Raw genomic sequence first — 22,860 nt, 5'->3', positions numbered from 1 at the left:
GCTGAATCCTATGTTTTGGTGTAGTGTCTTGCTCCACTTAGAGCAAAAGAGTCCCCAAACATGGCAAAGAAAGTTTTTTCCAATTCTCATTTTCCATGCATTTCAGCATTCACAAATAAATAGTATAAAGATACATTCTATATGTGTGGATCTGAGATTATATCATGGACTGGTAGTTTTCTGTCAAATCTATAGTTACAAGCACATTTCCCTTGTTAATATACAAATTATTGTGTATAAGCTGCATTTTAGCAGTGGCATATTTCCCTTTGGTATCAAGGGGTGCACACGTGTGTTCAGTACCACTGCAATGCACAAACTACATGTGCTGCTCTTGAGCTCTTGTGACAAGCTTCAAAAACAATGCAGTGATCCCCAAAATTTAAGAGTTAATGAGTTATTAACATCGGTCATGACCTTATACCTTGGAAGTGCTAGGCTTCTAAAAACTCTGGCCATGAGATACAATTACTCCTCCATCTGTAATTATGGATTCAGCCATTAAAAAGGTGACATGACATTGGTAACTAAACAACTGTTTAAAAAAAAAAAAAAAAGGAACGAGGAAAAAGGAATAAAAAAAATCAAAAATTTACCTTTTGTGCAGTCTGAAGTGAGATGCATCAAACACTTCCTTATTGGTCACCCTACCATTAAGATGACACCCAGCTGGCTACTGAACTGAGCCACAACTGCACTTTCGCTCGTTATTTACTTTTTATGACAACACTCAGACAAATAAAGGCTGTGGTCTTAACCAGAAGAGCACTACAGAAGTATGTACTACTGAAACACTCGCAAACTACTCACCAGGTAGTAGTGAAACTGAGAAGTGCAATACAAACCATAATAAGAGAACATGTGCCTTCAAAGTAAAAGTACTGCCTTTTGTGCTATTAGCAATCTACTTGCGACAATGTTTTCGGTATAGTGGCATATGCTTCTTTGTGACCAATTTCATGCTAACCATTGCTGGAAACTCGTCCCCCACTTTTTAAAATAACAACTGGAGGTAGCCACATTGTTGTTGGTCAGTCTATAGGCCTATATGACTAAGGCCTAAGTGGGGACGTACGACTGAGGCAACTTCCTTAACTGGCATCATGTGTTAAAAGAAATAGACAAGTGAAAGTGGATGTAGTTGTTTTTCATCATCGACTTGAGACCCATTAGTTCAATTTTCTAGATGGATTTACCACCAGTGATGGAGTTTGTTTGAGCAAGTCTGTGCATATAAAATAAACCAAAGGGAATCCATGGTAAAGAGCTTTTCTGTTACCTGGTAGTGACTTGGCCCACTTGACTGCAGAGACAACCTGCTGTCCCCCTAGCCTGTTGAGAGTAGACATGAGCCGTGATGAAGTATCTGGCAGTGTGCTGTCATAGCCCGAGTAGATGATCTCTGGTTCTATGGCCTTCAGTATGGACAGCATGGTCGGCACGAGTTGGGGCATGCTCCTGGGTACGACTGGAACAGGCATGTTGCTAATGGTGGGCTCTGATGCCCCAGCCCGGTGCACTTTCATCTTGATCAGCTTTTTGTTTTTCCTTGCTGTGAGGTGAGACATAGCAATAAAAGAGAGGTACAGAAAAAAAAATCAGAAGATGCTTCAATAAAATAAATTGTTCACAAGCATTGTGTTTTCTACAAATGTTTTGTGCAAGGTGCAATCAAAACAATTCAGCAATTCTATGCATAAAAAGCATAAACTCTACCTCATTTTACCTCATTTCAGGCTGACTGGCTAATTTTGACCTTTCAAGTTCCATCTCCTTTCTAGGCACTGCTATTGTTTTTAGATCGCTTTCTGAAAATCCTTCACTGTGCAGCTCAAAGATCAGTTATGACTCCAAGAACAAATGGGTTTTTTTCTTGGAAGAGTGTGCAGTGTCCAAGACTGAACATCAGTTCAAGAGCCAAAAATATTGAGCTCAAATGGTCTCTGCTGTGGTACATGCCCTTTGTGTGCTCAGCTGCAATATGTAATAGGTAGTATTTTTGCCACATAAACACAATTTTTGCCACACCTGCAGTTCTTCTGCAGATGTCCTCACAACTAAAAAATAATGCAAGATAAAGGCTCGTGATTTTGACGAATTGGAGACCCAATGGGTATTGCAGACATACTTCTAGGAACAACAGCATCTCTGGAAGAGATCCAGACATGCACAAGGAGCAAACCCTGGACAGAAGGGTTGCTTCTCCATGGGCTGGGCAATGGAACTAAAATGAAAACTAAAATGAAAACATATACAGTCACTGAAACTAGAACTATAAAAACAATTGAAATAAACTGATCTGACCAAATTCTCTGGCTCTAGAAACACACAGAATACAAAAAAGTTACTTTGTGACATAAAGACAGGCTATTATGTCCTGAAGTGAATAATCAACTCAAAATTAGCTTTCACTGTTTTACTGCACAGTGTAATTAACCTAGAAAAATCAACACTGTAATGCATCCATGTACTGTATAAACACTTCTATATTCCCAGTTAACGTTAATAAGTTATTTAAGTTACACGCTTGCTTCACCCCACCTTACAACATGGATGAAGAAATTTCACTTTGAGTTTTAACAAACCAGTTAAAGATCAGGAGAGTGCCACATGCTGGTCTCTGCCCAGCAAATAGTTACAAAATCACAAAAAGAATTCCATTTATGACGACATATGACTTAACAGTGGATTTTTCTTGTTGTTTTTTTTGTTTTGCAGCTTCTCTCCAACAGTGTGACATCAGTGAAACAACAGATATGGCAAATTGCTGTGTTTTTTGCCCACAACTGTACATTATCTAAGCCTCATTTGAACATTTCCTGCTACTAAATGTACAAAACGTCAGACTTTGAGAGGTTACCATGAAAAAACGTGTTTTTCCTACTCTACCTTTTTTAATTTCCTCTCTTGGTGTTTCTATGGCAACTAAGAGCCTTTCTGCTGGGAGTCTGTCTGCTGATGCACTGACTTCCATCAAATCCCTCTCTCTGTCTTTGTTCCTCTCACTCTCTGTGAACCTACCTTCACCCTGTGACCAAAACTGCACTTTTAACATGTAATCTCACTCAACGCTGATTCATACAAACTAGTAACAGCAATTTCATTCCCCTTAGGGAGCATCAAGCAGAAACAGCACAACAAGCAGGTTCTTGGTTATAAAGCTGTTGTTTTGGTTACAACCTGTTGCTTCCCAAAAATGTGAAAGATCATCAGGTAATAGAAGTTTTGGAGGCTTGGACTTAGGAGTGAATTAAGCAGTGATCAGTGTGAACCATATAGAACAATAAAGGCCATATTAGCCATCAGGCCATATTTAATCTATTCTTGTTTTTTTCCTTTGTTCTTCCTTTATTTTTATACTAAACTACTAATCTCATCTGTACTCTAAAATGTTCTTTACATAGTCAGTAATCTGTCATTTAGCTCAATTTTAAAGCTAAAATAAAAGAATGATAGTTTACCTATTTCGGGGGGAAATTTCTGTGCCATTGGATTCATAAAGTGTGCGTGTGTGTGTGTGTGTGTGGGGGGGGGGGGGAGGAGGATATGTGTGTATTCACATCGTTTATGTTAATGAGAGTGTGGGGAGTGAGTTGGAGGGTGGGGTGGGCTGCTTTTAACCATGTAAAGCACTTTGTGCTACATTTTTTTTGTATGAAAAGTGCTTTATAAATAAAGATTGATTGATTGATTGATTGATAACAAATTTAAAGTGAAATAAACTACTGTGCAAAAGTTTCAAGCCACTCCAATTTATCTTGCTAAAAAAAATGGGAAATAAGTGCAGCAATTTATTGAAATGTGTGCAAACCTAACTGGAAAACCTGGATTTAAGGCAAAAATAGAGCCAATATATGGTTTAACCACCTTTACTTTTCACCACAGCTTTCTTGTAATTAAAGTACTCTACTAAAGTTATTTGGATACTGACTGCTTTTTTTCCCTTTCTACCAGGATGATCACACACTGGTTCAATAATGTTGAGGTATGGTGTCATGGTCCTGGGTCGTTGACCCAGCGTTTTGTGTTTATTCTGATTTTGTATTAGTTTAGGGTTGAACCTGAAGTTTGGTGTATATTCAGCCCTACCTGTGTCTGTCCTTGGTGCTCTGTTCATGTCCCCGTGTTGTGTTGTAAATCAGTCTGTGTGTTTCCTGCTTTACTTTGAAGGCTCGTGTCCTAGAGTTCCTGTTTTGTTCTGAAAGTCTGTGTCTGTTGTCATTGTGTTCAGCTTGTCTCCTCCGGTCCTCATGTGTATTAGGTTCAGCTGTTCTTCCCTCCTGTGTGTGATTACCTGATTACCTTGTGTGTGTGTATATTTAGTGGGTGTCGGTCTGTGTTCGTTGTCAGCTTGTCTGCGTTCTATGGTGTTCCGTTCCTGTCTCTGCCCTGCACCCCTTTTGTATGGTCTCAGGTTCGTCATTTAGTTCTCCCAGTTTAGGTTTCTTCAGTTGTTTTGTCATGCCTCACTGCCTGTTTTTGCCACTCCACTACTTGTAAATAAACATCACTCGAATCATCAGTCACTGCCGCATTTTGGGTCCTCCTTTTCCTCCAACACCACACGGCTCACCCCGCCAGCCGTGACATATGGTCTCCTTAGACCAATCCATGAGTGTTTGTGTTTTTCATTTTTTATACGCTTTTATTGTACTGGCAGTGTGCTTGGGATCGTTGCTGCACTAAAAAATTTAGCTGTTGCTAATGAGATGCTTTCCAAATGTATTGCATGGCTAATCAAAATCTGACGCTACTTCTCTGTGTTTACAATTCAATCAATTTTGACAACACTGGCTGAAATGCAGCCCCAAACCATGACAGATCCTCCACTACATTTTACAGATGGCTGTATATGCTCACTGTTGGACCTCTCGTCTGACCTCCTCCATGCATACTGATGATAATTTGAACCAGAATTTTATTCAAATTAGTATCATTCAGTCGATAAGACGTATTGTCAAAGATTTTCTGTTCAGTTCTTGTGTAATTTGGCCTCCGTTTACCTCATTTTCTATGATTTCCATTCCTTATGAATGATTTCATGGCAACCACTCTTTCACTGAGACCACACTGCTAGAATGCGCCTTTCTTATTTGTTGTTACAGCTCTGTATCACTGGCTTCCTTTTACTAAGTAATGTGATTGTTTGTTTTTGCAATCAGAGTTATATGTGCAAGCTCCTTATCCTGATTGGTGTTTCCACTTGGCTCATATTCACTAGATCATCTGGGATTTGGACCAGAGACCTCTTGCAAGAATTATACTGCCTAGACCAGAGTTTCTTTAAATGAACCACTGCAAGTAGAACATGGACATCCAAGGAGAAAGTGTGACACTAAGTGAAATTAATACTTGAAGGGAAAATTAGGTTACTGGTACAATTAATTTCATTAAATGAACCAATTTGGATCAGTTTTTATTAATGATTGATTACAAATTGTGTGGGACATGAACTTTTTTCAGCTTCTGAAGTTGGGGCTTCCCGAAAAACTTTAAGAACCACTTCCCTAAACTAAAGCTGCTCGCACTGAATCACAGCTGCCCCGAATGACAAATTGGCTGCACTTTGAAGCAGCTGTAGGGATTACTGCTGCAGTTTGGCTGTGGCGCTGGTCTAATCATGGTGGAAGCCAAGATGAAAGAAGAGCAGTCAATATTATAGGCTGAACATAAGCCAAGTGGAAGCACCAATCAGCAACAAGCCCTTGCACATACAGATGAGAGTCCAAGAAAAGAGTAATTCACACTTTAAGAGAAGAACTGCAACATCCACCTTTGTGTGAATGATCCAATCAAAGCCTGCTGGAAATATAACCAGCACAGGTACTTTACTTTACTTCACAATATTGCACATAAGACAAGATAAAGATGCCCAGTTTTTCATTAAAGCATTGAACGTTGGCTGGACTCATTTAAAGATGGGTCTGATCATTTACCTTCCAAGTTCATTCCAGCTTGAAGACATTTTCTGAAGCGGCAGGCTGGACAGTTCTTCCTGCGGATCTTATCAATGATGCAGTCATTTCTCCCTGCACACAGGTAGTTGTGCTGGCCTGTAAATAGAAGAAGGAGAAGAAGGAGGGGGGAAAGAAGACATTAGCTAGCAAAGAATGTTTGAGAAGGATTAGCACGAGCAATATCTATGACCACACTAATCACCTGTTGTACAGTAAGCCTAACAGGCTTGTGGGATCCCTTTGGTGTTAACAGCTTCACTTCCACAACTATGCACTTAGACTAGACAGCAAAATCCACGCCATTGGTCTTTGAGAGTAACGCACAGTCCATATCATTAACATTCCTATTATGGAGCATGCACCAGATTCTAAAACAGGTCCACATTTGATTATAGAGCATGGATACTTTTGATTTCTTAATAATCCTTTGTTACACAAGAAGGAACAATTGATTTGTGACCACAATGAGGAAGTCATGTGGAGTCAATCACCACCTAAACTACTTTTTTTTTTTTGGGGGGGGGGGGGGGGGGGGGTATTTGCAAGCAATAGTTTGTTGTTAAAGAATTATGAATGCATATATAATTCTATATTTTACAGATGTGCACAGCTAGTCCCTGGTTGCACTGAAACTTCTTACTTGTTTAATGTTTGTAAATTCATTGAAGACATACTAAATGCTTTCATATTGTGGCAGTATGTCTTACGACAGTGCAACTTTGATCCTCATTGCAAGTGTACAGCAGAAGGACAAACATGCCTGAGGATGAATTTGGCATTTCGTACATTAACATTGTCTCTTGAACACTTTCAAGATCACAATCTGCAGCATTTTGTCAATATAATTGTCAGGTCTGTATTTTTTAGCTGTGAAAGGCCTCACTAAATCATTGGGCTGTTGCTCAATATTTTATGGGCTATGCTTGAAGATCTATTTTATGTCTCAGTTATGTAGTCTTGATGCAACAGCGTTTTTGTTCCAGTGCATGTAACACTTATACGACAGGACCTGGAAGCATCACATTAATCACTTTCCTTCTAGCAACAGATATGCTTTTTATTTTTGTGATGACTATTCAGTAGATAACCTATGCTGTGGAATTGGTCATAGTTTAAAGTTTCACTGTGACACTTCTTTGAAATCAAAATGGGATGATTAACTAGAAGTGTCTTTGATTTTCCCCATATGAGTAACTAACCCAACCAAGAATTTTATATGAAGTGTTGGTGGTGTTTACTCTGAAAAACAGACCATGGGCAGTTATTTAGAAAAGTTGCAACTAATTGACATCTGCCAGAGCAAAGGATTCACAATTTTTTTACCACTTCCTTCAGTTACCAGTCACTGTCAACTGAAAGTCAGCACATTTCTACATTTCATTTCCACTGGCTTTACATAGAAGTCTGCTTTTCTCACAGTTGGAATTGTGTGTCATTGTCTGAAATAAGACTGCTTATACATAGGACACACTATAAAATGCACAAATCACAAATTAGAAGAGTTAAAAAATATATCAGGAATGCAGGCTACTTTTTCGACTTTGTGTTTACTCACTGGATTTGTGCTGCAAAGCACCAAGCGTCAGACTATAGTCTGCTCCAGCTCTGCAACACAAAAACATCCCTCCTCTATCATTTGTGGTGTTCTTGTGAAAAATTGTTTGATAAGTTCATCCAATCTTATCAATCGAATATGTCCGTTCTATGCAATTGAATTTCTACATTGTAGCTTACTATGGTGGGGAACGGTGAAAAGCCTACTTATTAGTCACTCGTGTTATAATAGCATTACTCATCATGGTGTAATGGCTGTTCTACACATTATAACGAGTGGCAAAAGCAGAGGATTCAATAAATAGTCTTTTCATGTTACTGAAACTCATTATAATAGATGATACAACAAACTCTCCAGAAACCATTCATTTATTTTTTTATAGACCCGCTGAAAACCTTCTGCATGATTGCAGAAAAACTCATTGACTGTATACAAAGTCACCAGCGTCAGTATTCCCCCTAGGGTGGAGGATGAACACTGATCTCCTAATCTACCCTGATCTTTAAAATGTAATGCTTTTGATGCTTTTTGACCTAAAGGGCAGTGTGTGACAACTTAAATTTCGTGGGCACTTAAAAAGGAAAGGAACACTATATAAATATGAAGAGAAGCACTATATAAAAAGAATCATATTATTCAATTGACAACATAAAAAAAATAGTACGTGCCTTTGTATACAGAAAAGCTTATCCAGTGCTGTTTTCTTGCACATTTGACACATGTTTCAGGTCATAAAACAAATTTGAATATTAGATAAAGACAAGCAAAGTAAGTATAAAGTAAGTAAGTATAAAATGGTGCTTTTAAATGATGATCTAAGCCTCCCTGTCCCTTTGTGAATAACTAATTGCCCCCTAAACTTAATAACTGGTTGTGCCACCGTTGGCATCAAGAGCTCCAATCAAGTGTTCAACTGTCATTGAGCCTTTTACATTACTGTGGAGGAATTTTGGCCCACTCTTCTTTGTGGAATTGTTTTAATTCAGCCACACTGGAGGGTTTTCAAGCATGAATGACCTGTTTTAAGTTAATGCCAAATCATCTCAATCTGATTGAAATCCAGAGCCTTAACTAGGCTTAATGAAGCTCTGCTAACTCTGATATTCCCTCTCTATTTACAAGTAACTTCTTTACAACAGTAGCATCCTGCTGGTCCACCAGTGGGCAGCTCATACTGTGAAGAATGAGCAGCAGGAAGGGTTTGGTTTGCATTAACAAGGAATGAACATGGCTGAAAATGATCGGTAAACAGTAAAATATGTTCACAGATATGGTTGTACAAACAGGGATGCATACAGAAGCTACAGTGATCTAGGCAGAAGCTGAAAAAGAACTGAAGCTTAAACAGAGTCATTTTCCCCTGCCTGCCAGCACATACACAGAGAAAATTAGCACAAAAAGCAGGGATCAGCGCTGCTATATTGCATATTACAGGTGGCGAAACTAATCCAGATGTCCACATAGAAATCATGATAAACGCGCTACGAAACCCAGTAATAATCATAATATTCCACAATAAAAATTGGTGGTGTGATGACAAGATTGGAGCTGCATGTTGCAGCCGTCGCTGATATCACAGAGAGTCATTGCAAACAATGGCGTAAACAGCCATCTGTAGTGTCAAAAGTGCCAACTGAATCCCACTGGTATTCTCCCTCCCTTATCCTGCCCTAATCTGCTAACAAGGGTCTGGCACGACCCATCAGCAGTGGATGGTGAAGCCCGTAGCTGAGTTTGTAACCAATACTGGCATACAGGGTTAGTGGTTGGCACTGTGAAGTCACAGTCAGGAGGTCCTGAGCTTAAACGTGACCAGTGGAAGGGAATCCACTTTTTGATTCTGTAAAGGTAAACCACCAAATGTTTAGTATTTCATAATTCGCTTTATAATTAACAGAAGGAAAAATGTAACTACAGGGGTGGCAGAGGTTTCATTTCTCATGACAGATCTCAGGAAGTAATGTGGGTTAAGTGCTGAAAAAACAGACCTAACTGGAGACAGCATGTGATTGCGTTTAGATCTATCATCGTAGAGGAAGATAAGATGAGGGGCATTCCAGACAGAAAATGAAGAGTGCAAAAATCATTCACAGGCAATTTATGCTGATTTAAATGACCAAATCAGTACATTTGCATGCATTAACAGATAGCTGGCGGAACAGGCTATGCATGTTTCTAGACAGATTGATCAGTGCTGAAAAAGTACAGGGGACATTGGCAAATCATGAATGCTAAAATTTCCATCATCATCATCATCATCAAAATAATAATCATTATTATTACTATCATTATTACTATTATTATTATTAAAAGTGTATTTATTTACCATCTGTGTTTTGTCGTGCTCTCCATCCTTCCCCATAGAGACAATGACCAGAGAAGGAAGAGGGGGAGAGAAAAACAAAAATGACAGGTATGACTTTCTCATTATTACTGTAGGCAGTGAAATTGCACTTCATATCGAATGCTTGGCAGTTACACCAGCACTGCATAACAAATACCGACATGCTGGATAACCGTTAATCATGATCTTAGTATACCATAGAAGTAAATATCGTAGATATCAGGATATAATTCAGGGCATACCAAGGGTTCTTGTTTCCAGTTTCAGTCTATCTGTATCAGTTTGTCTGATACTTTTTTCCTTTTCTATGTTGGAGACTGTGAAATGTTTCTATAATAAATTCCATTAAAAACCGGCCCAGTTAATCCTTAACTGCTGCAGAAGTCAAATAATCCATCTACACCGTGTCCCCAAATATTCAGAGTAATGATTTCCCTAAAGCAAGTCTGATCGCGAGGTATTCTTTCACCAGCAACGCATAGAAATGAAAGAAAAGGACAGAGCTATGTTAACTGATACCTGAAATTAAGTGAGTCATTTCTGTGCATATTCAGTAAGTTTGGGCAATGATAAATTGAAGTTGATGTCTTAGGGTTAGGGTTAGTCGCTAATAATGACTTAAAATACACCTCAGAAAACCCTATCTAAGCAACCTGTAACACATCTGCAGAGGCAGCTTGTAGAAAGAAAGGGAATGGAAAGAGAGCAGAAGAGAAGCTCAGGGATGAATGCATGACAGTAAAAGCATTTAATGCAAAATACGGTTTGTCAAATGCATTCTTGCCCGTCCCTCCAAAGCATTCTGACACACAAACCATTTAGAGATAAATATGCACATTGAAGTACATATGTAGCTAACCTTTTCTTACTTGTTTGTGCACATATTAAATAGGTCTATGTAACCACTGTGATTCAACAAAAATATAATCAAATAAAATCAAATACCTTGCCTGTACCCCATTAGAAGATACGCTCACTAGACATTTCATTAGGTACACCTGCTCAACTGCTTGTTAACACAGATATGTACACAGAAAGCTGCATGGCAGCAACTGGCTGGTCTGAGTATTCTGAGCTGAGATTTTCCCACAGAACCATCTCTGGGGGCTACAGAAAATGGTCCAATAAAGAGAAAACATCTAATGAGTGGCAAGTGTCTAGAATGCCCTGGCATTCTCTGGGTATTTTTTCCAGAGGTCAGAGGAATGGCCACCGTGCTTTGAGCTGCTAGGAAACCAACAATAACTTGTTCCAATCAAGATATGGTGAAGAGTATCTCCGAACGCACAGCATGTCAAACTCTGATGCAGATGAACTACAGCAGCAGAAGAACCCACAAGGTCCCACTCCTGCCAGCTAAGAATGGGAAACTAAAGCTACAAATTCACATGGACTCAACAAAATTGGACAACTGAAAACATTTGAAAACAACAGGGTCAGAATTTAGTGTAAACAACATGAAAGCATGGATCCCTTCTGTCTTGTATAAAAGCGGTCAGGCTGGTGGTGGTGTTGCAACAGTGTGGGGGATACTTTCTTGGCACATTTTTGGTCCCTTCACACCAACTGAGCATTGCTTAAACGCCTCAGCCTCACAAAGCTTGAATAATCCCAAGCACATTGGCCTGTGGTGGAACCGGAGAGTCTTATCAGCCAACAAATCTGCAGCGATTGTGTGATGCTAACAGGTCATGTACTGAAATCTCTGAGGAATGGTTCCAGCACCTTTCTGAATCGATGCCATGAACAATTAGGGCAAAGGGGGTCTAAACCAGTATGGTAAGGTGTACCTAATAAATTGGCTAGAGAGCGTGGCCACTTTATTGGAAAGCTGGAAAAGAAAATGGAAAGATGATATTTCTGGATTACGGCCTTTCCTCTGCACGCTTTTGTTTTGTTGGTAATCAAAACCAGTTGTAAGCAGTCCCTGCTTTGGGGCATAACAAACAAGAAGGGGAATAAAAGAGGTGGAGAAATACAACTAATGTACTAAACCCACAAACAATTGAAGAAATAAGATCTCACCCTGCACTCTACTATTCAACTGTGACCCTGAACTTGGAGAAATCATTAAATTTTCTTCTTCAGGACAGAGCAGAGATGTGCAGAAGCATCAAGAGCTGTAGTGTAACGGGAGAAAACTTGTAATAAATACTAGCAATTTAGTGCATATGTATATAAGCATATGTAATTTAAACATCCATAGTACCATCATTCAAAGTAAAACTGAATTTCCAGCATTAATGAGGAGTGTGCCGTGTCTGAGTGATTGAGGCAGTGGGTGCAGATTGCGGGAGACCAACCTTCAACGGCTCTCTTGAAGAAAACCTTGCAGCTGCCACATGTTACAACCCCGTAATGGCATCCAGAGGCCTCATCTGAGCACACCAAACAGATCTTATGAGTCTGCCCGCTGGTCTTGGATTGGGCAGGTACCACAGAGCTGCTGATCTCTCCTTCTCTGGGTGATGAACTGTAATATGTAGAGAGAGGAAAGAGGGGGAAAACATGTGTCAAGAATGCTGATTTGCAGCATGGAAATGTCATGTGTAGGGTGACTCATTCACACCACCTTTGAATGAGCCCAAATTTAGTCATGCAATTTTCTGTAAACGGATCCCAAATATACACAGTATTACAGAGACAGAACAAAGAACCGACTCAAATCTTAGGGTGATAAAAAAAAATGCATCCCTCATCGGAATTCAAACCCTCATAGTGTTTGCAGTGTTTTCCCCAGGTTGACACAACGCAATGATGAGCCAGATGTCTTTTCATTAATGAATGCTTAAAGTGAAAAACAAATCAACTCTAAGCCAAATCCAATGAAGCCTATCACTAACAGCTTCTCTGTGCTGTATCTAGGCTCTAAATCTCAGTCCAATCTTCTAAGTGTGTTACGATACAAAGTAAAGAATTTTATACTTCTTGTGTAATCACACACAGTCATACACGTTGTTATTTCCAACTGAGAGATTTACATACATGAAGTGCACTGTGAGGCTTAACTAGTCACTAAGACCAATTTGACAGCTGCACTGCAAGTTAAGTGGCAGGATGCAAACCAAGAATACATTACGTCTGCTGTGTTCGACTGACACTGCCGTGTAATCCATCACAGGAATTTGACCGCATTAAAGGACTTAAATCTTTCCCCTGTTGTTTGTTTTGGTAGCACACTAGTTGGAATGTATATGGGGATTATGTAATAGGATTAGCTTGCTAAGCCTGACAATGACTTTGCGTTTAGGTCCACAGATATCTTGGCTCCAGTGCTGATACAACATCACTTCTCAACTAAGGCTTCAAGTGTTTTGCTGTCCATTTTCTCCACATGTTCAATCAGAACTGGAAAGTACAGTGGATTACATTAACTGGAACTCTGAATCCACCTCACAGATCAGCAGCACTGCTATCTAAAAAAGCATGACCCAAATTCACAGGGCCTAGTTTCTGATGGTCATTGGAAAGACGACACTTGCTTATGTAAATTGGACCGCAACCAAGGGGAGTAGCGTTGATGGCTCTTGGAAGACACCTTAAGCTAAGATGTCTATTCATATCTATGGTGAGCTAGTCAAGATGACTCCAACGCAGCCAAGTTCGAATGGTATCTGGATTCGGAATGCAGTCCCAGCTAAACTTCTGATCCCCATCTGAGCAAAGTATGCAATCACAAAACACAGAATACTTTTTCCACAAGTACTGTTCCATTGCACCACAAAAATAAATGCACCTCTGTTAAATATGCATACCTCAATTTCAGACCTAGTTTTCTGCATCACTATAACCTCAGAGGCTAAGTATGGTTCATCAAACCCACAAATTGAAACTATTAGGAGTTTCAGCTGGAAGTACAGTAATCTGCTTCAATAGTCTAATCAAATTTGGCACATAGGTTACGTGCAGACAATGTATATACAAAACAGTCCTTTTCCCCTTATTGTTCAGTTGATCCTGTACATAGTCCATATATTAGGACACACCAGTGATCCTGATGCAAGATGGGATTACTTATAAGGATTTTTATAACAACTGAATGACTGCTAATTTTAATTACATGATATGTCAGTTAAAAGGCTATTGTCATTACATAGCCAAAATATGCTAGTGTGTGTGCTACATTCGGATCCTTCCTTAACACAAGGGATCTGGCAGAGTTTTACACAAATATACTGATGGGCGATTATTTTTCATTTCTGCTACAGTCGTGTTTTCAAAGGGCTCGATGCGGTCCTTTCACAGGACTTTTTAAATGAGTTGTTTTAACAATGAGGATCATACCAAAAACAAACATCTATGCTATTTGTTCATCATCAACCTGGCAAACAACTCCACTTGTGGTGTCACAGCTTTTCAAATCTGAAGTCATTAGGTAAATCATTTCCAGCATGAGCAACTGAGCCATAATCGTAAGGAAACAAACACAGAATACCTCATTATGACAGGTATTGCATAATATTGTAAATTAAGTCTATAAAATTTGCTTTTGCAAATGTGGAATTTCCCCAACACGCCCATTTGGGATGCTACAATGAAAATTCAAGCAGACCTTAAAAGAGTTAAAAGCCCAAGCATTTCAGTGGACATAAAACCCTTTATTTCTTTTTTCCCCCGAGAGGTTTGAATATGAGTGTGAATGGTTTGTCTGTCTCTCTGTGTTAGCCCTGAAGCAGACTAGCAACCTGTCCAGGGTGTACCCTGCCTCTCATCCTATGGTCGTTGCTTCTAAGGATAAACGGAAGAGTATAGACTGATGGAAATCAAATCAACTTTCAATGTGTTTAAACTTTATTTGCCACACTGGAACTCTGTGAATGTTGGCAAATGCTCCTGCTATGTGCTCATCTTTCTGGTGCTCTCATTACTCGTCTACTTAAAGGAGCAACTGACGAAACTGTGGACACTTATTATGGGGCAGAGCTTGAGCTGTAAATATCTGGACTTCTAGGAGACCACAAAAAAGTGGCCAGTGAAGTGGGAGACCACCTGTGACCAATCATCCGATTTAAACAAATGTAAACACAGAAGTTTAGAAAGACTGACAAATGCAGGCACCTCATCCTCTGCAGCTGAAGTGGAGGCAATGTGTCTGTTTAGATTTTCAGCCATCTAGCTCACAATTGTAGTTGATCTTATTAAAACTGAAGAAGTCTCTTGCACTGGCAAATAATACAGCTAGCTTTCATGTTCCCTGTTTGTCATGAAAATGTGACAAAATATCAACTGCTTGGGAAGAAGAGGGCAGTAGACATATGGACACATTTTGTATTTGATATCACTGAAAAGAAGATGCTTTGAAAACCATATGGAGCAACCCTCATGACCAACTTTTACACTTTTTATTTTGGGTCAACTGAATAAATCTCATATTGAGTCTACTATAATGTTATAATATTTAATCAACTTAAGCTAGATTAAAAATAAAAGAATTTAGATGCCAAAATTATGGCTAAGACTAAAACAAAATATCCTGTCAAAATTAACACAACTGCAATGTAGAGTAGCTATATGTTTAAAAAAATTATCTTATCACTTCTTTTATTCTCATTTTTAATGTTTAAAAGTTCAGTAAACAACAACAACAAAATGTCACATGCTACAAATTTCTGTTCTGGTCCGTTACGGCATGACTCAACTGCTGGTAATGTAAAATGACCACAGGGTGGTGTTTGGATTAAAGATTTATAACCCCCCACCCCTACTTGCGAGCCATTTCATATGCTCCTCCCACTGCTGAGACATCATGTGTGGCTCTGAGCCATGTAGCACAGAGTCAAGCCTCATTAGGAATGCATACTGGGCTAGAACACAGCAGACGTGCACACAGTCGATCGTTCTCTGATGCACACACTCACACGGGCAACAGGGTTTGTATGTACTGACAAACAAGCCAACTCTGCACAGTGATTAAGACACAAAGTGCCAAATGTACACATGCAGAAAAGAGAAGTGTATTAACCCGCCTACATACGCATTAACCAATACTTTCCAGTGGGGGGGGTTTGAGGAAAAGGCACGAATAAACACAAAAAGCAGGTTGCAGTTCATGGCCCTTTGCTGCTCTTTCATCACCCAAACTGCCTTTGGAACGTGTGTGTGTGTATTTGTGATTTACTGCACGGACTTTGCTGCATCAGTCTAGAACCTGGTCTTAAAAGGCAAATGAAGGAAAGTAAAGGCTGGGCCATGATGACAGTGACTTCCCACACCCTTTTACTTCTACCTACAAACATCGCTTTCGCTGCGTGCGTTTGTGTTTGAACACATGCTAAGAAAGAGTATGTGTCTAAAAATAGCATATGGTGTTCATTGTAAACTACATTCCATTAAAATGGATCCTGATTTATAACTAATTGCAGTAACGTGTTGTTTAATGGACACCAGTAAAAATTATGTGATATAGCAGTAGAAGACATAGAGCAGCATGGACAACAGTCTTAAATAAATAAATTGCCCGTAGCAACCATGGAGAGACTGCGTGAACTGAGCTGACCTGATCTGTCACTGGGGAATCATATAGCAGTAACTACAGTGGGAACTGATATACAGTAAGCCTAGTTTTTCCATTCAGATCAAAGCTTTTTTAGGCTAATGTGTGGGAGCAGAAAGTATGAGGTGCCCATGGGAGGGATGTAGAAAATAAGAGCATTCACAGTGTTGGATCCTGACGCATACCGAAAGTGACTGTAGCTGCTCCCTTTGATAAAACGTCAACATTTTTATGTGGAATTTTTAACTGCAAGCAAAAAATAAAAAGCTGTTTGGACACTGATTTATGATTTTAACTGAGATTTGCAGGTTTATTTTAGATATATTTGATTGTAAATATGTAATTTTTATGAATGATATTTGCAAAACAAAACAAAACAACAAATGCTGCAAATAATTCTTGACACGTAGCACAAGTTTCAAATTTGAAATCTGTTGTGTAACAAAAGCCCTGGGTTTTGAAAAGAAAGGAAGTCTGACAGTTTCACATAAGATGGCACAGGAAAAGTAGCCTGCGTCCCTGCTCTAGCAAATATTAGTCAGTGTAGTAAAATATAAAAACAATAAGTCTGTTCTCCATTTTTTAAGCCATTGTGTAATTTTACCGTTTTACTGTACTCTTCCTTTGTTGCCTCTTGCTACTCTCACTTCCTCACTCTCTTCACATCCGTCTCTCTCTTCCTTTCTCACTGCTCACCCCCCTCACTCTACCTCATTTTCCAAGTTATATAATATTCGCATTACGGCCGCTGGGGCGGACGCCCTCCAACCCCACCCCAGCCCGGCCTCTCAGCCAATCCAGATTCACTACTTGCAGGGAGTATGGAGGAGGTCAGGCGAGTCATGGGATTATCCAACTCACCTACCCGGGAACGGGAATACATGGCGTACGTGTGTGTGTGTTTTCAGTTTGTGTTGCTAATAGGAACCTGTGTGGGTTTGTTGATCTGGTCTTCAAATTACTTAAGCAGAGCCTTTGGTTGCCAGAGAGGAGCGGGGTTATAAAGCTACCCTTGTTTCAAAAATTGTCATGTGATTGTGTCATGGCTCCCTCTTTTCGTCTCCCTTCTTCCTCTTGCTAAACAACACTCACCCACCAACTCTGCCATCCTCGCATGTGAATGTCTAAATCTCCTACGCACGGCTGTCATTTCAATCATCATTTCATAGCATCAGTCACTTCTTCCCCAACCTAAAACTTGAACATTTGTTCGCGACTATCCTCACAAAGTATTTTCAAAGTGTCTTCGAAGCAAACATCAAACAGATGTGAGACTCAATAGAAAAAAATGAAAGCATGACGGTTTCTTCAAATGTTGCATTTATACCTCCCTGAAAAAGTCTTTGTGCCATGCAGCCTGTAAGAAGGAAAGTGTACGGCACTCAAATCTGTTGCTGGCATCCCTTCTCACCTTCATGCAAGGAGTGCTGAACTATAGTCCGCTCAATTTGGTAATACTAGAAAATGCGTAAATATCAAGCGTAAATTATGTCTCAACTACTATGACATGAACATAACTTCAAAAAAACCTACTCAACAAATTGTCCACCAGCTCTTTTTGAGGATGGTTTTAAAATGAAGTTCAAAAAGATAGGACACAAGTGAAAGCACAAATAAGTATCTCAGCCTAACAGTTTGACTTCCTCTCACACGTAGCAACAGTTTGTGCCATGCTATTGCTACTGCGTCTTCTCCTTCTCCTTCCCTCAATGCTGCTATTCTCAAATATACACCAGACACAGATGCCCACAAAGAATCATTAGCAAAGTGGACACAAAGACATCTCATTAGCACTCATTTCCACTGTGGCAGGCTGGGGAATTTTTAGAACTAAATGAGTTACTTCAATCTGTTCTGTCGCCTCTTTTCATCAGGAATTAGTGGAATTTATTCCTTCAACTTGCACTGTGTAGTCAGGGTTGCTCAGTGGTGAAGTAAACACAATGCAAAGCGCTGCACAGCAATCATCTTAATGTTATGATTAAGCATAACATTACATTAGGAAGTAGTTCTTTTACAAGAACAAGAATTACAAGAGAAGATAATTAAAGCAGTGGATGACCTGATTCAGAGCTGCTGCAAAATAGTTTAGCTTTAAAGGTTTTTCTCTCTCAGTAGCTTCGTGTTTTGGATTTTCTAAGGCTTTGGGGATTTATGATATGCTGTTGTGTTGTGAAAACAAATAACTAGACTATTTAAAAACTGTTTATAGGGAATATTCAACATTATACCTACACTTTATTAGGAAGACCTGTCCAGCTGCCCCGATGCCTGTTCAGCCAATCACATGGCAGCAATCTATTGCATTCATGCATGTAGTAACGGTCAGGATGACCTAAAGTTCAAAACAAGTTTCGCAATGAGGATTAAAGGTGATTTCAGTGGCATGGTTGTTGATGCCAGATGGGCTAGTCTGAGTATTTAAGAAACTGCCGAATCTGCTGGGATTTTCCCACACAGCTATCTCTAGAGTTTACTGAGAATGGTCCATCTAAGATAAAATATTCAGTGGGCGGCAGTTTATTGGGGCAAAAATGTCCTGTTGATGCCAGAGGAGAATAGCTAGACTGACTTGAGCTGATAGGAATGCAATAGTTATTTAAATAACCACTTTTTGCAACCAAGGTGTGCAGAAGAGCATCTCTGAAAGCTTCATCAAACCTTGAAGCAGATGGGCTAGAGCAGCAGAAAGCCACAAAAGTACCATTCCAGTCAGGTAAGAACAAGGAACTGAGTCTATAATTCACAGAGGCTTAACAAAATTGAACGACAAAGATTAGAAAAATGTTGCCTGGCCTGATGAGTCTCAGTTTCTGCTGCCACATTTTGTTTGTTTGAATTGCGAGGTGAGAAATTGGCTTAAAAATATGAAAGCATGGATCCTTCCTGCCTTGTATTACTAGCTGAGACTGCTGCTAGTGGTGTAATGGTATGGGGGGACGTTTTCTTGGCACACTTTGGGTCCCTTAGTACCAACTGAGCATTGTTTACACCACCACACCGCAGCCTGACCACGTGTGTCCCTTTACGACCACAGTGTACCCATCTTACAATGGCTACAGGATAATGCACCATGTCACAAATCTCAAATAATCTTAAACTGGTTTCTTGATGACAATGAGTTCACTGCACTCAAAAGACCTTCGTAGTCACTAGATCCCAATCTAGCAGTGCACCTTTGGGATGTGGTAGAACAGGAAATTCACATCATGAATGTGCACCTGACAAGTCTGCAGCAACTGTGTGATACTATCATGTCAATATGGGTCTGTCCAGCACTTTGTTGAAGCAATGCCACGAAGAATTAAAGCAGTTCTGAGCATGAACGAGGAACCCACTAACAATGTGTAACTAATATAAAGACCTGTGAGTGTATAATGACATTAGCAGCTTACATGCTTTAATATTTTAGGGGAAAAAGATATAAACAACAACCAAAAATAAAAAACAAAAACAAAGAAGAGATGGGGTGGGTAGGGTAGAGTAGGACAGTTGGTTGTAGAAGGGATAATACTTATTTAAGTATTAAAGGGCTAATAATATTTAACAACTTGTTTATTTGGGCGACAGGGGCGCTGGGGGTTGGGAAGCGCATTTGTAACCTTGTAACCGGAAGGTCACCGGTTTGATCCCCGGGCCCTCTGTCCTGGTCATTGTGTCCTTGGGCAAGACACTTTACCCTACCGCCTACTGGTGTTGACCAGAGGGGCCGATGGCGCGATATGGCAGCCTTGCTTCTGTCAGTCTGCCCCAGGGAAGCTGTGGCTACAACTGTAGCTTTCCTCCACCAGTGTGTGAATGTGAGAGTGAATGAATAGTGGCATTGTAAAGCGCTTTGGGTGCCTTGAAAAGCGCTATATAAATCCAATCCATTATTATTAACATATTTAGATTAATTGAGTTGATTTTGAGACACTGTAGGCCAGTATTCCATTTGTAATGTGAACTCTTATAAGGGCATTTCTTTCCTTGTTTCTGCTAATCCCCCATCGCAGCAATTAATCCCTGCTATTCTTTTCACCATTTCTCTTGTACTTTATCATTTACAGTAATGATGTTGAGCATGTCATTACTAAGATCCAGACAGACAGACAGATGGCAGAGAACGTGCAGCATCACCAAAACTACCCTGCAGGAGTCTCGTCTCTGTGCCCCACTTCAGTTACACAGTCAGCAAAGACAAGCGCATGTGCGTAGGCAGACGAAGCCAGGAAGGAACAAATCAAAGCTACAGTAAGAGTCAAACTGCAAAGTGTGTTAACAGTAAGGCCCTTCTCCACTTTGATGTACAAGATAATCTGCAGAACAGAGGAGAGCAGTTAACCAAGAGACAAAACTTCTACTGTTTCTCTCTGAGAAGGGCATGGTTTAGGCTAGATGAGGTCACGTGCTAAATCCCTGGAGAGAAGTTATGCTGTATTGGAATGTGGAGCTTTACAGGAAATTGGGCCACATGGTGTCGACCACAGGGAGCAAAATGAAGGGCAATGGCACAATCTTGCAAGTTTATTCCAGTGTGAGATACAGATGATCTACTTTTTCAGACCAGTAGCATGTTACATTTTTATAAGTATATACAGTGTATAATAAAATACAGTGTGCCATTTGAATACAACAGGCAGCTTTTAATAGATGAATACAATAAAGCCCAGGAGCAGCTAAACAATTACATTTAAAAACGAAAAGTTAATCATTTGCTATTTAACATATATAACTGTGAAAGAATGGAATATTTCAAGTACAACCACTCATGTGTCACCTTTTTTTTTCCTACAACCCTGTTCTACTTTAGTACATTTCAAAATATTATACACTTCTTTACAAAGCAGTCTAAATTGATTCTGCAAAACAACTTAAAAAGAACTTGTCATCACTGATTAAAAATCACAAATAGTCAGTTTGTTGCTAATTTGTTATTTAAAGGAGACAAAAATGTCAAAATTTAAATAAAACAGATTTTCTAGTCATCACATCTAAAATCGTCTCGCTTTTACCGATACCACAAAGCCAAACACTGTGCTCTAAAACCTCACAGTGGAACAAATGCTCAACATTTTTTTCCATCACATCTTTGACCAAAAGCTGATTAATAAAATAAAGAAGATGACAGGATAATTCTAACACCAGTGCAATAAATCCTGTGTGCTGCGCAGCCTTATCACAATACAAGCGTGTGTGTGTGTGTGTGTGTGTGTGTGTGTGCAGAGAACCTCCAATTGCTCCCTGTAGATTCGATTTACCGCTGACACATTGTGTGTCTTAAATCAGATAGATGGCCAAGGCCTCAGGGTGCACAGCATTTCCCCTTGTCCTCTTATGTAATTAGCCTTAATTTAGGATTTTAATGCTTCGGCCTCAGAAGAAAGTCTCCTCTCTCCTTTCATGCACTTTTTCCTCTTTCTCTCTCACAACAGCATTTTGACAGGAAAGACACTTTTCCTCTCAGCAACTCATGACTAATTACCATAAATGTCATCATTACCACTATTTTTAACATTATGTCAGAAATATTGTACTGCTGACTAAAAAGTACTGAAAGGGTGACAGAAAGTATTTCCTTATCATGCTGCTTTTCGTTTTACAACATATGCAATGTTAAGCAAGAAGCAGTTACCTAACAGAATATTTATGCTAAATAAATATTTATCATGGCATAAACATGTAAAGGACTGTACAGAGACGTGAACATCCAACTGTTTAAGAGAACTGGAAAAAATGATAATGCTGGGATAAGAAGCCCAAAACGTGCTTTCTCAGTATATAACATTGCTTTTTTATTATGAAGAAAGAATCAGTGAAGTAAGCAGGAGATTAAAACATATTCCAAGATGACAACGCCAGGATTCATCAGACTCACACTGAGAAAGAGTGGTTCAGGGAGCATGAGACATCATTTTCTTTCTGTCTTTGTTTGCCCAATATGTTATTAAAAAAAACACAATACTAAACAGAGACAAAGAACTGGAAAGAAACAAGAAAGGAAACAAAAGAAAAAGAAAAAAATACAGATTAGTATATTTCATATTTCATTAAGGTTAGTATGTGTGTGTGTTGCATGTCGAAGAACTTGCAATTTTGTGGCTACGCGAGGCTTTATTCAATAAAATAATAATAAAAGAAGAAGAGATAAAGGCAAACATAAATGAATGAATGGAAAAGATGCCTCTGCAGTGTAGTAGTTCACACATTTGCTTGTCAAGTAAAAGATTGCTGATTTGGTTTCAGCCAGAGAAACAAAACCCCTGGCATCTGGTGTAGAAATCTCCCAGATCATCTATGCAGAACTATCTGCTGCAGTGACCCCTTGTTACAAGGAAGTAACTGAAAGTAACCTTCTTCATGTGTAATTATAGTACAGAACATGTAAATAATAATAAGGAAATGTACTGGAGCTGGAAAACTACATGGCAAAGCTTAGAGCTTTGGACACCGGGGATAGATCAGGACAAAACTTTTCAGAAGCACACTCATGGTGATTCAGGAGGGGTGTCAATACTGGCCAGGTCACAAG

At 39.5% G+C, this 22,860-nt stretch overlaps 1 protein-coding gene across 2 annotated transcripts in view; it reads right to left on the bottom strand.

The window, feature by feature from the left end:
* The window catches only part of LOC146660946 (glucocorticoid receptor-like), a 61,539-nt gene that overhangs the window by 10,744 nt on the left and 27,935 nt on the right, over positions 1 to 22,860 (bottom strand). The window contains exons 3-6 of one of the 2 annotated variants that reach the window (XM_085421023.1): positions 12,160 to 12,329; positions 9,839 to 9,865; positions 5,937 to 6,053; positions 1,280 to 1,552 (exon numbers count right to left, since the gene is read on the bottom strand). In XM_085421023.1, coding sequence (XP_085277149.1) covers positions 1,280 to 1,552; positions 5,937 to 6,053; positions 9,839 to 9,865; positions 12,160 to 12,329 — 587 coding nt within the window. The remainder of the gene's footprint in view (positions 1 to 1,279; positions 1,553 to 5,936; positions 6,054 to 9,838; positions 9,866 to 12,159; positions 12,330 to 22,860) is intronic. The other variant, XM_085421024.1, reaches the window with a different exon arrangement.

Source organism: Rhamphochromis longiceps, linkage group LG10 (genome assembly GCF_057381845.1).
Source record: "Rhamphochromis longiceps isolate RC_006_pf linkage group LG10, R_longiceps_female_GT1.1, whole genome shotgun sequence".
Classification (NCBI taxonomy): domain Eukaryota; kingdom Metazoa; phylum Chordata; class Actinopteri; order Cichliformes; family Cichlidae; genus Rhamphochromis; species Rhamphochromis longiceps.
The sequence above is the reverse complement of the archived record's forward strand: the minus strand, read 5'-3'. Positions and strand labels throughout refer to the sequence as shown.